Below are 15,467 nucleotides of genomic sequence, written 5' to 3'. Positions count from 1 at the left end.
ACACAGATCTGGATGACTCTAAGTCTCGATCTAGATACATATTGAAAGTGGGAGCAATTAGCTAGAGTAGCTCCGTGCAGAGCATTGTAGACATAGAATTTTGCAAAATACATACGGATCTGAATTTGGCAGGCCCGTTGACTAAATTTCTCTCACAAGCAAAACATGATCACTCTTTGGGTGTTAATCACATAGCGATGTGAACTAGATTATTGAATCTAGTAAACCCTTTGGGTGTTAGTCACATGGAGATGTGAACCAATCACATAAAGATGTGAACTAGATTATTGACTCTAGTGCAAGTGGGAGACTGAAGGAAATATGCCCTAGAGGCAATAATAAAGTTATTATTTATTTCCTTATATCATGATAAATGTTTATTATTCATGCTAGAATTGTATTAACCAGAAACATAATACATGTGTGAATACATAGACAAACAAAGTGTCACTAGTATGCCTCTACTTGACTAGCTCATTAATCAAAGATGGTTATGTTTCCTAACCATGAACAAAGAGTTGTTATTTGATTAATGGGATCACATCATTAGGTGAATGATCTGATTGACATGACCCATTTCCATTAGCTTAGCACCCGATCGTTTAGTATGTTGCTATTGCTTTCTTCATGACTTATACATGTTCCTATGACTATGAGATTATGCAACTCCCGTTTACCGGAGGAACACTTTGGGTACTACCAAACGTCACAACGTAACTGGGTGATTATAAAGGAGCTCTACAGGTGTCTCCAAAGGTAGATGTTGGGTTGGCGTATTTCGAGATTAGGATTTGTCACTCCGATTGTCGGAGAGGTATCTCTGGGCCCTCTCGGTAATGCACATCACTTAAGCCTTGCAAGCATTACAACTAATGAGTTAGTTGCGGATGATGTATTACGGAACGAGTAAAGAGACTTGCCGGTAACGAGATTGAACTAGGTATTGGAATACCGACGATCGAATCTCGGGCAAGTAACATACCGATGACAAAGGGAACAACGTATGTTGTTATGCGGTCTGACCGATAAAGATCTTCGTAGAATATGTAGGAGCCAATATGGGCATCCAGGTCCCGCTATTGGTTATTGACCGGAGATTTGTCTCGGTCATGTCTACATTGTTCTCGAACCGTAGGGTCCGCACGCTTAACGTTACGATGACAGTTATTATGAGTTTATGCATTTTGATGTACCGAAGTTAGTTCGGAGTCCCGGATGTGATCACGACATGACGAGGAGTCTCGAAATGGTCGAGACATAAAGATTGATATATTGGACGACTATATTCGGACATCGGAAGTGTTCCGGGAAGTTTCGGATAAATACCGGAGCCGGGAGGTTACCGGAACCCCCCGGGAGCTATATGGGCCTTAGTGGGCTTTAGTGGAAAGGAGAAAGGGGCAGCCCAAGGTGGGCCGCGCGCCTCCCCCCTCCCCTAGTCCTATTAGGACAAGGAAAGGTGGCTGGCCCCCTCTCTCTCTTTCCCCCCTCGAGGAATCCTATTCCAACTAGGACTGGGGGGGGGGGAATCCTACTCCAGAGGGAGTAGGACTCCTTGGCGCGCCTCCTTGGCCGGCCGCCTCCTCCCCCTTGGCTCCTTTATATACGGAGGCAGGGGGCACCCTAGAACACACAAGTTGATTCTTGAGATCGTTCCTTAGCCGTGTGCGGTGCCCCTGCCACCATATTCCACCTCGATCATATTGTAGCAGTGCTTAGGCGAAGCCCTGCGACGGTAGAACATCAAGATCGTCACCACGCCGTCGTGCTGACGGAACTCCTCCCCTACGCTTTGCTGGATCGGAGCCCGGGGATCGTCATCGAGCTGTACGTGTGCTAAGAACTCGGAGGTGCCGGAGTAACGGTGCTTGGATCGGTCGGATCGAGAAGACGTACGACTACTTCCTCTATGTTGCGTCAACGCTTCCGCAGTCGGTCTGCGTGGGTACGTAGACAACACTCTCCCCTCTCGTTGCTATGCATCACCATGATCTTGCGTGTGCGTAGGAATTTTTTTGAAATTATTGCGTTCCCCAACACCTTCATGTCGATCTTCCTCCTCTTGGCCGCATCCTCCATTTCAAGCTTCTTTGTTTGAAGGTCTAGGTATTGCTTCATTTGCTCCTCCTTGCTTTGCCACTTCTTCTTGTCCCTCACGTCCTTTTGGGACATCATGCCATGCAAAGTGTCATGCAATGCCATGGATGAGGCATCACGTATGTCATCAACCTTGGAGTTGGTCTTGCCCCTCAGCCTCTTCAAGACCTCGCCATCTCCACCTCCGGCGTACTTGGCCGTCTTTAGTCCTATCTTCCTTTGTAGTTCACGGTATTGGTCCTTGAACTTAGGGCAATTGTTGATGATCGTCCAACAATGCGTAAGAGTGAATGGCTTGTCATTGTGCCGGGCCTTGAATGCCTCCAAAGATTGAAATGCCTAAATCACATGATCAACAACAAGTGAACATGCAAACATATACACGGCCGAAATGTCATGGTCGTAGCAAGGAAAGGGCTAGGAAGAGGAGAGCATATCATGTCCCTAACGCCGAGACCACTCACGGGCCATGCTTCAACGCTCTCAAATGCGGCGCAATACTTGTTGCACTCTTGTTGGATGAACAACCATCTCTTTTGAATCAAGCCGATGCCACGGTTGCTTGTAAATTGGTAGGGCTTAAACATCTTCCTTTCATGGAATGTTTTGTGGACTCTCATCCAAAAAACAATGCCCTTTTGTTGCGCGTCGGTCCTCGGATCTTGGCTAATCTCCATCCAAGCTTGGCAAATCAACTTGTCCTCATCTTGTGTGTATGAACCCGTGCGAATGCTCTTCCTCTTCTTTTGTGCTTCCGCTCTTTGGGTGAGCTCGTCGATGAACAATGGCTCGCCACTAATATCAACGCCATTGCCTTCTTCTTCATCACCGTCACCTTCGACATAGATGTCATCGTCTTCATGCCACGAGTCACCATGGTCGTAGTCAGCACGGTCGTCGGCCTCTTCATCGGGCACGTACTGGGCGCGGCCATCCTGATTTTGGGTCTCCTCGGGGTTGTAGGCACGGCCATGCCCACCCTCGAAGATCACGTCCTCCATGTACTGGTTGTAGAAGGGGTCGTCGACCGTTGGCGTTGGTGTTGGCATTCCGTCAAACAAGACGCGGGGGGCCGGCATGGTGCCCGTGAACGGTGCCCGTGCTTGCTTTCTTTGCATCTCGACGGACGCCCGGCCCCCGCTGTTGGACCCAGGTGTGACATTGAGGTCGATGACGGCCGCAGGACGCGGTGTGGATGGCGCGAACAAGCCCATGTCCGGCGACCCCGAGAAACGGGTCTGGTCATCGTGCCTTGGCGGAGAAAAGCCGGGCGACATGGGCGCGGTCCGCGACGTCGGCGACTGGCAGTGCGGAGGTCGGGCGATCGACGAGTCTGTGCTCGCGGGGCCGGCGGCCGCTGCAGGGAACCCGGCTGGACGGCCCATGCCAAGTATGAGGATAGCGTGCGCTTTGTTGAGGAGGTCCTCCTTCTCGTCGGCAAAGGCCTTGCGCCGCGCGGCCTCCAGCTCCTCGCGCTGGGCGGCGAACTTGGCCGCAGCGACATTGACCTTGACGACCGCTCTCTGTTCCCTCCTCTTCGCCGATTCCGCGTCCAACTTAGCGATCTCCTCCAGCGTGCACTCCGACCGCGGCTTCCTTGGCGCCTTCTTCTTCACCTTTGCGGGCGGGTCGACGGCCAGGCCGCCGGAACTCGGCGGGGCGTCGGCCATGGACGGGGGAGAGAGGGGGCGGCGGGAGGGGCGTGGGAGGGTTTGGGGGAAATGGCGCCAAATGGGCGTGGGGGGTTTTGCTTTCTCCCACCAACAGGCGGGCCAGGGGAGGACAAGCACGCGCGTCCCGCCCGTCCGCGCGCTCTCCGTTTCACCCCAAAACCGGCGCAAACTTAGGCCGGGGATGGGTCGAAAGCGGACACAAAGCGGACAAAAGTCCGTTTGCGCCCGCGCGCTGGGCCATCTCGTTTGTCCCTTTTACCCCAAACAGACGGGGGCGGACAGGATAGGGTCGCGCGGTGGAGTTGGCCTAACGCCCACACGTGTGGCATCGTGCACATCGCCCACACGCCTTCATCACCACTCATTTTGCCACGTATGAGCAGATGACGTCAGCAGGAATCTTTTTGATTTTGGGCTTAAAAATGTTTTATCTCCTAATTAAAAAATCAAATTAAAAATCCGTTTTCACCATTAAATCCATCTCGACGAGATTTTCAAAACTAGACCTCATGTTGATATGTTTCGACGAATTTTTTTTGCCCAAAAGTTGCAATGATGTTTACACTGTAGTTGCCATAGTGTTTAAACTAAAGTTGTCATGTGGCAATTTCAGTTTGTAGAGCATGGCAATTTTAGTTTTTTGATGATGGCAATTCCAGTACTTTGATCATGAAAATTATTTTTTGTATGAACCATGGCAATTTTAAGTGCATATATCATGACAATTTTAGTTTATGGTTCATGACAAGTCTAGTTTCTTAATTCCCTGTTTTATAATATGTCAAAATTCACTTTTAAATGTAGAAGAAAATAGCTGAAACATATCATGGCAATTTCAGTGTAAACATCATAGCAATTCATGTGCAATAGACATGGCAACTTTTAACCCCCACAAAAATTCGTCGAAATATATTGATATGCAATCTAGTTTCGAAGATCTTGTCGCAAGGAATTTAATGGTAAAAACAAATCTTCAATCGGATTTTTTATTTAAGAGATAAAATATTTTAAAAACTGAAAATTCAAAAAGATTCTTACATGCATGCATGCGATGACGTGGCACGGTCTGTGTGTTATAGGGCGTCTGGACGGGTTTAACTCTCACCACACGTATGGACGTTAGCGTTGTTAAAAAAAAACAAGGCCATCGAGCCGTCCGGCCTTTACCTGGGCGTTCAACGCCACCCCACGTAAATGCAACTGCAGACAGCGTCGGCTCCCTACGGGGAGGCGAAGACCAGAACGGCAGCGCAGCTCCTGCTTCAATCCGGTAGACACGTTAGGCGCTTCCCTCGCTCCGTTTACTTGCCAGAAACCACAGCGCACCGGACAAAATCGACTCTCATGCGCCACGTTTTTCCAAAGGAAACGGAACTAACTCACGCCCTCCAAACCAAACAGAAACAGGTTTAAATCAGAGCCAGCGAGGCAGGGTAACAACTCTTTCTACAACCCTACACCTGATAATAATCCTAAAGCTTAGCTTGCTAATTGTAGACGAACATCATTAACATCATTTCAAGAACCCAATTCGATTCAGATCAATTTGACAAGTTTGGGGGGCAATTTCCACTCTCTAGAGGGCAACCACAGTATCTAATCGCCTGGTTATGCTGATACAAACCCTCTCCTCTCGTCCCCACAAGATCTTCCACGCAGGGCGGTGCTTAGTCAGCGAGCCGCGAGGAGGGTTCCCAAGCAGCTCAAGAAATTGGGAAGGCTTCGTCCCAGTGGGTTAGGATTCTGACCTTGCGGCGAGGAGCTGGGCGGCTGCATGGCATCGGGAGAGTTCACGGCCACGTTAACCACAGGATCTCGCCAACCACAGAGACTACGACGGACGACGGGCGACGAGGGCGGCTGAAGTGAATAATAGCAGGACCGGGGCATATGCCCATATATTCACGTGTGCTTTATCTTGAGATGAAAATAGTATGGAGAGAAAAAATATAGAAAATAACTCTATGCATATATTTAGAAACTTTTCAAAGAGAAATCGGCTGGAATAGCAATTTTTCAATTCTCTGTTCTATAATGATTTTATTTTTGCATCTTAGCGTTGGATGTTAAATTATAAAAGCCATGTCAAACATGTTTGTCCTGAAAGCCTTGAGCAGTAGTGACACGAATTGTGATGAAACTGAAAGTTATGTCAAAACTCGATCAATTCTCACTCTCTAATAGGAAGGTCCTTCGTGTTTGCTTGTAATCCACGCGCACAGTGTCTAATAAACCCAGAAGGTAACTCCTAATGGTAGCCGTTCCGGCCTCTTTAGCTGCGGGTTGGTCAGATCTTGCTACACCTGGCACGAAGGTTTGGCATCATGATCGTTTCGATCCCATGACATATGACACTTTCGCTCCGCCCCGATTACCGACGCCTCCTATTTTCATCGCACGCTCATTTGTCTTTTTAGCCTCTCTCTTGATTTGTGGCTCCGGCTGGTGAACTAGGTCAATGCTACCAAGAAGTAAAAACAAAGTGAAACTGCCCAGCATATATATCTGCTCCTTTGAAAGAGAGTGACTTATATAAAGGGAAAAAAATCAATATTCACACAGGTGAAGGTTGGTGGAGAATTTATTTATCTACGTGCGATAAATTCCCTTTGTTGTAGTTGGTATATTTTCCTTAACTAATATAACTTTTACACATCTTAAAGCTTGAACTGATGAAGTAAATTGCTAAGGTGCTATGTGTTTCACCTTACGATATACTCAGCTGTAAGATTTATAGGAGAGACTCGCACATGTGTCAAACAAGCAGTACACGCATTAACATGATCATTTCGAGAACTAAAGCGACCACGCCCCCAACGTGAGAGGTAAGAAGAAGCTACGTGGCGTAACATAGCGAATCCGTCGATTTCTTTCGGTGAAGGGAAAAAAAGTAAGTTATGGGCCGACGGGCTATAGCCCATTGTTAACAATCTCCCAACAAGGCCATCGGGCCGACCGGCCTTTACCTGGCCGTTGAACTGCCCATGCGGGTCTCCCCCCAGAAATTCAACTGCAGACAGCGACGGCTCCCTCTGGGGCAGCTCCCTCCAGAACAGCGGTGATCCACAGTCGGACGCCGGCGGCGGAGCTTTCGCTTCACTCCGGTAGAGAGGTTAGGTACCTCCATCGCTCCGTTTACTTGCCCAAATCCACTCTCATGCGCCAGGCTGTAGCATCTGTACTGTTTGTCGGCGGATCCTGCAAGAAATCAAGCCATTTAGGAACACAACACTTGATTCTCTTCTCATTTTCAAAGCTAAACATCCCTGCCGAGGTGACCGAAAAGGGGAATTTGAGAATTTGCCACACCTTTGCTTGCACTTTCAGGATCTGCCCCTCTTTTTTCATGTAACTCGGAAATTGCTCCACCCTTGCTGAAACCTTTAGGATTTGCCTTTTTCTACACGGTTTGGATCATTTGGCACATTACAATATAAAATCTCTGACCAATATACCCCCAGCCTAAATCAGTTTGAGTCTCAAATCTGACGTACAATGTTGTACCTCCCCGAGCTTGTTACGGCTGCACAGCTGCCTTCCCCAAGCTGGTGCGCCTACTGTACCTCACCAAGCTTGCTGCTACCACAACTAGATATGCTCTTCTCTGAGCTGCCTAGTTCCAAACCTGAAAAAAAATTGGGCAAAATTTTGCTACTATTTGCACAACATTTCAACAACATTCCTTCAGAAATCATATCTAGGTGCAAATACTTGGATACATATATAAATAATCTCAAATTTCAACAGCAAAGTCTAGATATCTCACATCCATACATAATCATCAACAAACATAGTCTCACATACAAACATTATATGACACTCATACGTAGTTCGAAACAAAAGGACACGACATAGCATCTACTTCACCACATAAGCCCAACACGATCTAAGCACTTTTTCTCTTAGGGGTTAACTTTCTGGCATGTGGGCTCTCGCGACCGCGTCGCCCCCGCGGGCGACCGGGCACGCCCCGATCTCCTTCTCCAGCGACCCTCCCTCCTCCTTCCCTCCCCGCCGCCGTCGGCGGCGCTCGCCGCCGGGCCTGGCCCGGGCGACGCTAGCGGCGGCGGGGCCCTCGCAATTCCCCTCTCGGCACTCCTCTGGCGCGGGACGGAGCGGGCTGGGGGGTGTCCCTAGGCGGCGGCGGTCCGGCATGGCGGCGGGTTCCTCGCGCTGCGCGGGCGGATGGCTGGGCGGTGGTGTCGCCGTTGGCGGCGGGGTAGCGTGGCGGCGCGTTCTGACGGCGCCCGCTCAGCCCAGATCTAGGCCCTTCGGGCCCCATCTGGGCCCGGGCGGGCTGGCGGTGGGGTGCGGCTGCGACGCGTCCTCCAGGAGGCAGGGGGAGGCGAAGAACGGCAGGGTGCTGGCGGCGTCATCGCTGGCTTGCTGCAGCGTGGCAACGGGGATTAGCGGGCCCGTTTCGGGCCTGGCCGAGCCAGGGGTGGCCTGGCATGCCCTGCTGCCGCGTCCGTACGGCTACCGCGACGGTGCCGGAGGTTTTGGCCTCCCGCACGACGGCGGTGGAGGTGGTTCCCTCCCGTTCGGCTTCGGTGTTGCTTCTCCCTCCGCGGGGCGCTTCTCTCCGGTCCTCTTGGCCTCGTGTTGGTGTCCGTAGTGAGGCGCCGTGGGTGGCGGCGCAACCGTGATGACGCATGGTGGTGGGCGGTGGTCTGGCTGGTCGGCTCCGGTCCGTTGGGCGGTGGGGATGGAGTGCGGGAGAAATCATTGCCGGTTCTTCGGCTTCGATGCGGTGACACCTGCGGGTGCCACCATTCCTCCCTGGAGGGTGTCGGTGATATCCATCCCCCACCTCCCTCCGCGTGCCGGGGGAAACTCTAGGACATGTCCGGGCAGCAGCGTCGTCGGCGTCGCATTCCTTCTTGAAGGTGCTGCTTGGTACGCGGTGGTTCAGAGCCTCGGGTTGTGGTGGTTTGTGTCTGGAGGGCGTAACGGTGGCGGGTCATCCGCGCTTTGTCGAGCTGCCGTTGTTGGCATTTGTTTCTTCTTCTTTTTCTTTTGGGCTTGCTGTGCTGTTCGCCCCAGCTCTCCTTGTATCGGTGTTGGTTGCTTTGCAACACAAAGCGGGGGGAAACCCTTTTTCGGTAAGGCATCGTTGTTGGAACATGTTCCTCTGTTGGCTGCGACGATTCAACAGCCAAGGCCATAGCCAACATCCTACAAAGAGTGGACACAACACAATACGCAGCAACAATTTGCCTGTTGGGCGTGCCAACAGGAGCATCATCAATTTGAGGTCCTGGCTCATCATCTTCAGTAGGGTATGTTCTTGCCCTATGTTTTCTCTTCCTGTTACATGACACAAAAATGTGTATAACTGAAAACAATGCATACATGACAAAAAAAATGCAAAGTATAATTGGTGATGAACTACTTTTTTGGGACCATTTAAAGGACAACCAGCTTGTTTATGACCTAGTACTTGACATCGTTTGCATCTGTTTTGGCTACCCGATTGTTTAGGTTCTTTCTTTTTTGGACCACCTTTTCCACCTTCGAGGGCACTCTTGTACCTCTGCTTTCTAGGTCTTCTAGGAGTCTATACTAAGATACAGTCTACAACCAGATAGAAAACTATCAATGGAAGGTTTAAGAGCCATAAAGAATCTATGAAAGTGGACTTTACCATCAACTACCTTGGTATCAACCTCTACAATGCTCCCTGGAGATCTCTTCTCAACTTCCACTTTGAAGTTATGCAAATTCTGAATACTTTGCTTCAAAGTGCCATAAATCTATTTTTCTGCTCTAGATTTACCTACCCAAACTGTATTATAACTAACGGTGATGTCATAAGTTTCTTGGAGCTTCTCTTGTAGTTCTTTACACCCCATGGTAGCAATGACGGAGCTATGTAGTGAGCCGGGGGTGCTGTGCCCCCCCCCCCCCCCCGGCCCCCAGCGTTGGAGATATCCCTGAATAATTTTTTGTTTGAAGGGCTTAGATTAGGAAAAAATTAGCGTTTGACCCCCCAACTCTTCATCTTTTATGTTTCGCCCCCAACGTTTTCTGTCTAGCTTCGCCACTGCATGGTAGGCTCTTTCTGGAGTATGCTCATTGCCTTCTCTACTACCCAACCTTGTGTTGACATGGTGGTTTTTGCTCTGTTACTTGAAGAACACTTGTGTTTCTTACTCATCTTACTAACCTGCATCCATACAAAACACATGGCCCATGAGAAATAGTACTATATTCAATATAGCAACTATCTAATTAATTGGTAGACACAAAAGTTATTCTTAGCAAGAAAGTTAGTACCGTTATAGTTTTTTCATCAGCCCTTAAGTGAGCAGTTATCCTCCATGGACACCTGATGTCTACATTCTTCAAGATATCATTTTTTTGTCTGTTTTAGATCCCCATATGTCATTTTCATTGTTAATGGCATATTGTTTTATTGCCATTCCGAACTCTTCCATTGAAGGAAACAACCACCTACATACATCTTGGGGTTCTCTCTGTCATATGCAATCTCCTCCTCCTGAGCTATCCTGTCATCAACAGGAATAGCTGTCTCAACTATTAGTTGTTGGTCCTCTTCATTGGTGAGATGTACATCCTCACTAGGTGGCTAAGGAGGTGCTTCATGTGTCTCATCCTCCTTGATGCCAAAAAATCACACATATTCTCCTCCGTAATTGGAACATCCACTTCATCTTCATTTGGAGGAGCAATCTCAATTAGGCTCCAATCAATTGGTGATTTCGTATCAAGCACCACCGAAGACCCACATTGCTCATTACTTTCAGCCACTTCATAAATTGATGGCACATTGGTTTGAAATCACATGTTGAAAAGTTCATATCATTATGAACAAGTGCACTTGTTTGACTGGCCATAGACTCGGCAACTTCAAGTGCTTCTTCAATGGCATTGTCCACAACTACACATGACGTAGCACTGATAGTACATCATCCATCGCTGATTTTAGGACTTTAGGCGCCTTCTCAGCAGGTGTCTTCTTAGGTTTCTTAGCAGTCGGTTCCTTTGCAGGTTTGTTATCTCTATTGGCGGCAGGTTTTTTACCAGGTTTGGTATGAACCTCAACTAGCATCTTCACCTTTTCCTCCCCTACCCAGATATTAGGGTCAAGCAAATGACTTCTCAATTGCTTAGTGCCAACTAATCTACATTCCTCATTAGAGTCTCTACCATAGCCAAACAAATGCACCTCCTACCATGGCCCCCATGGCATATATTGGCCCAAGTCATATGCAAAATTGTTAAAAGTAAGTCTCTTCTATCTAATCTGCATTTCAATATCTTGCCGCTCTGTTTGTTCCTCAGCGCCATCAACAAGCATGGCCCGATATGGAACAACTCTAACATTTTATGTTAAAATGAACAGGCTACTTCGCCCTACTCGACAATGAAAAAAAAATCCAAAGTTCTCAATTAGGTTGTTCGTGGTATTTGACATTGCATTGACACAAATGCAGAAGTATCATTCTCACCATTGTAGTGCGAGAGCAACAACCAAGCTGCCCAAATTTGGGCCATTCTCCATAGCAGACATCCTCCACATAGATCAACCGTCCATGCTCTACATCAGTTAATACAAAAAATAGAGGGCAACAGAAGTGGTGGTGTGTGAGTCGGCAGCGGGGCGTCGCATTGGGTGAGGGAGCCATAGGCGTGCTGGACGAGCCCCAGCCGTGGTGGAGCAGCGGCCGGTGGCGGCTGGGTGAGAAGCGGTCGCCGATGGAGCATCCTCGGCTGGGTGAGCAGCAGCTGCCTAGGGAGCAGCTCCGGCTGGGAGAGCAACATCCACCGAGAGAGGAGCGGGAGTTGGGCGAGAACGAGACATGGGGGAGCCGTGGCTGTTGAAGGAACAACAGGGAGTAGCATCTCTTACCAGGTCGCCGTCGTGGAGATCAAGGTTGTTGTCCCCGTAGCCGCCAAAGGTCCAGTTTGGATGAGACGAGAAGGAGATCGGGGTGAATGAACAGGGCTGGGTGTCTCTCACCTAGGTCAACACGAGGGCATTATGGTCATTTTGCTACGGGCCCGTCTCGTCAGGGGCAAATCCTGAAGATTTCAGCAAGGGTGGAGCAAATTCTGAGTTACGTGGAAAAGAGGGGCAAATCCTGAAAGTGCAAGCAAAGGCGGGGCAAATTCTCAAAGGAAAATAATGGGGTTCAACCGACGGATCCCGTGATTGCGTCGGTCGTGTGCAGCAGAGGCGATTCTACTGGGGGGCTTTAACAGGCTCAAGCCCCCCTCCAACATTGTAAAATTTGTTTCTACTACTAGTTTTAAGGCCCAGCCCAACTACTTGCAGGCCCAATCCAATACATATTTGCATGACCCAGGCAGCCCAGCCCGCCCTCCATTTTTTTCTAGATTCGCCACTGGTGTGCAGGGACGTCCAATCGTGACGCGCTCGTCCGTCGGATCACGAGGCGCGTGGCCCAACTGCTGCATACTCGTGCGCACTATGGCGCTACCACCCAGTGCACGAGTTTACCTTTTGGCTTCAAAGTGTAGCGTGCTAGCTTGCATGCTTCGAAATATTGCATTCCTATATAAGTGGACGTGCTAGCTGCCACAGGAAGTCTTGCTTTTTTTTGGTCTCATGCAAATGTTGAGATGCGCCGTCGTCATTGCGGCTCGTCGTCCAACTATGATAGGCGTGCTACCCCAAGTCGGAGACCTCGTGCCGCTATGGCCGCACTTCTGTGGGCGCGCTGCTAGAAGAGAGAGGATTAACTGGTGGAGCTAAGGTGTTTCAGGCAGCCATGAGGGACGGTGATAGGTGGTGCGGGTGATCAACAACTTGGGCGATGTTGCAATGACGACTACAATGCCATATGTGTTGCGATGGGCAACCACAACATCGTCTGTGTTGCGATGATGGCATTGACGCATCTCTCTTGCAGTGAGAACAACCACAAAATGGGCGATGATGCAATGACGACTGCAACACCATCTGTGTTGCAATGGGCGGCCACAACATCGTCCATGTTTGCGATGATGGCATTGACGCATGTCTATTGTAACGGCAACGACCACAAGATGGGCGATGTTGCGACGGTGATCACAACATTGTTCGTGTTGCGATGGTCCGACCACAACATCGTCCTTGTTGCGATGGTGGCATCGACACATGTCTGTACAATGACGACAACCGCAATATAGGCGATGTTGCAATGGCAACCCCAACGGCCTACATGTAGCGATGGGCGACTGCAAAATCGTCCATGTTGCGATGGTGGCATTGATGTGTGTCCCGTGCAGTGACGACGACGTAAACATGGGCGATGTGGCGACCATAACATGGTACACGTTGCAATGGATGATCAAAGACTCACATGTTTGCAACCTCATGCAATCTAGAAGTGACCTCAAGATGGTCCATGTTGCAATGGGTGACCGCATATGGTTCATGTTGCAACGATCAAAGGCCCATGTATTTGCGTGATCGCAATATCACATATTTGTGTGACCGCAACATATCCATGTTGCAATAGGTGACCGCCCCATGCTTCATGTTGCAACGAGTGACCAAAGGCCGACGGAGTAGCTCGTGTTGCAAACCCCAACGCAAAAACGGTCCATATTACAAACAGTTGTGATTGACACGACAGAGGTCGGAGGGGTGTCGTGTGCGCCATCCAATGGCTACCGGCGGCCAATCAGATCTGATCATCACCCGATCGACGTGTATCGCCCGCCTTTGTTCTAAGGTCTGTGTCACAACGGTAGGAGATTTATCTTATATGTACATCTTTTGTTGTTGCACGATTCTTTTGTACTTGCTACTCCTCCAGTTACTAATGAACATAGCCTTGTTGGGTTACACCAAGGGTGCAGAGCGGCGCCCAATCTGTCCCGCTTCATAGGCAAATTAAATTTAGGTTAGTTATAATAGGCCCTCTCATACTTAGTTCAATTTAAACTAATTCTCTATTTACACGGGACTATGCGGGATGCCCGCTTGCATTCCTAAACACGTAACACATTAACAAAAGATCTGTGAGGCCTCGATTCCCACGTGACGTGTGGAACAGTGGAAGCAACGGCTGTAGCACGCCCGCGGGCTGACCATCTAACAAAAAAACAACTGCTAATCATACGGCTGACAAACGCGCATGATGGGTTGATCAAGTGGCTAGCGAGCCGGCTGATCCGACGCGAGGATCCGGCGGGTGACGCGTAGCGTCCCCATTCTCAAATTCCCCGACCGAAGAATAGGAACTTACAGGAACCCGACGGAAGGCTTGGTCGATTTCCTCCTTTGTGAGTCCTTTCTTCCCCAGGATACCGGCATCATTACAAAAGTTAGAGTATGCATACAGTTTCACTCTAAGACAGTGCAAGTCTGACAAAATTGATCATTCAACATCAGCCCCAATTGGACAAAGCTGCTCGATCACGAACTTAAAAAAAAAAGTTCAGTTGGGATCGACCACCACGAATCGTGGAGATAACACACACGAACTTGGGGCCGGGGCGCTCTCGAGAGGGCAACCACAGTCTCTAATCCGCCGGTTGTGCTGACACAAACCCTCACCTCCTGTTCCCCATGAGATCCCCCACGCCTTTTCTTTTTTGATAAAAGAAGGGCTTGCCCCCTCCGATTTCCATTAATAGAAACCAAAAGATCAGACAGCTACTGGGAAAGATCCCCCATGCATGGTGGTGCTTACTCAGCGAGGAGGGTTCCCAGGCAGCTCAAGAAATCGGGCCGAGATGAGGAATCTGACCTTGCGGCGAGGAGCTGGGCGGCTGCGCGGCCATCGGGGGAGTTCACGGCCGCATCAACCACAGGATCTCGCCGACGACGAGGACAACGACGGGCGGCGGCGGAAGTGGATAATAGCAGGACCGGGGAGAGTATGCGCGTCACGTATATTCACACGTGCTTTATCTTCAGAGATGAAAATATGGATAGAAAAGAATACAGAAAACAACTCTATGCATATATTGAAATAACTTTTCAAAGAGAAATTGACAAGAGGTTGATATGTTCTATAATAATTTATTTATTTGCATCTTACCAATGGAGGTTATTATTGATTTATGCCATTAACTAAGTTGTAAGAGCTATCGGGCATATCTTTGTCCAGGTTTTCGAATACATAGTGACATAGTGTGATCAAACTAAAAGTTACATCAAAAATTCGATCAAGCTTTCTCTCCAACAAGAAAGGACAGTCGTGCTTGCTTGTAATCCAAGTGCATGGTGTCTAATAAAACACACAAGATGCTTGTAACGGCAGCGGTTTCGAGAACTACAGCCCTGGGTTCTTCAAGACCTGCTCGACTTGGGACGAAAGCCTGACACCATAATCATTTCAATCCCGTGTCAGTTGTCAAGGTCGCTCCACCCCAATTACCGACGCCTCATATTTCCATCGTGTGTTCATTTATCTTTTTAGCTTCTCTTGTGCGCATTGTTTATATGACTACGGCCTATTTGATGAACTGGGCTAGTGTTACCAACAAGTTACAACAAAGTGAAGGCGTGCAACATATCTAGCTACTCCCACTAGTAGAAAACAGGGCTTTGGTCCAGGTCGGGTCAGCCCATTAGTCCCGGTTCAGTCCCGGTTCGTGAGCTCAGGGGGGCGGCCGGGCCACGTGGGCCATTGGTCCCGGTTCATCTGGACCTTTTGGTCCCGATTGGTGGGATGAACCGGAACCAATGGGCCTCGCTCCTGGCCCACCACCATTGGT

The 15,467-nt window shown here is 49.3% G+C and overlaps 1 protein-coding gene across 1 annotated transcript in view; it reads right to left on the bottom strand.

Moving 5' to 3' along the window:
* The window catches only part of LOC125542371 (peroxisomal membrane protein PEX14-like), an 80,617-nt gene extending 66,034 nt beyond the window's left edge, over positions 1-14,583 (bottom strand). Inside the window, exon 1 of the mRNA XM_048705391.1 lies at positions 14,495-14,583. Coding sequence (XP_048561348.1) covers positions 14,495-14,528 — 34 coding nt within the window. The 5' untranslated portion in view covers positions 14,529-14,583. The remainder of the gene's footprint in view (positions 1-14,494) is intronic.
* Positions 14,584-15,467: the final 884 nt, after the last annotated feature.

The sequence above is a fragment of the Triticum urartu genome, chromosome 3 (assembly GCF_003073215.2).
Source record: "Triticum urartu cultivar G1812 chromosome 3, Tu2.1, whole genome shotgun sequence".
NCBI lineage: Eukaryota > Viridiplantae > Streptophyta > Magnoliopsida > Poales > Poaceae > Triticum > Triticum urartu.
Note: the sequence above shows the minus strand (reverse complement) of the source record. Positions and strands in the feature narration are given on the sequence as shown.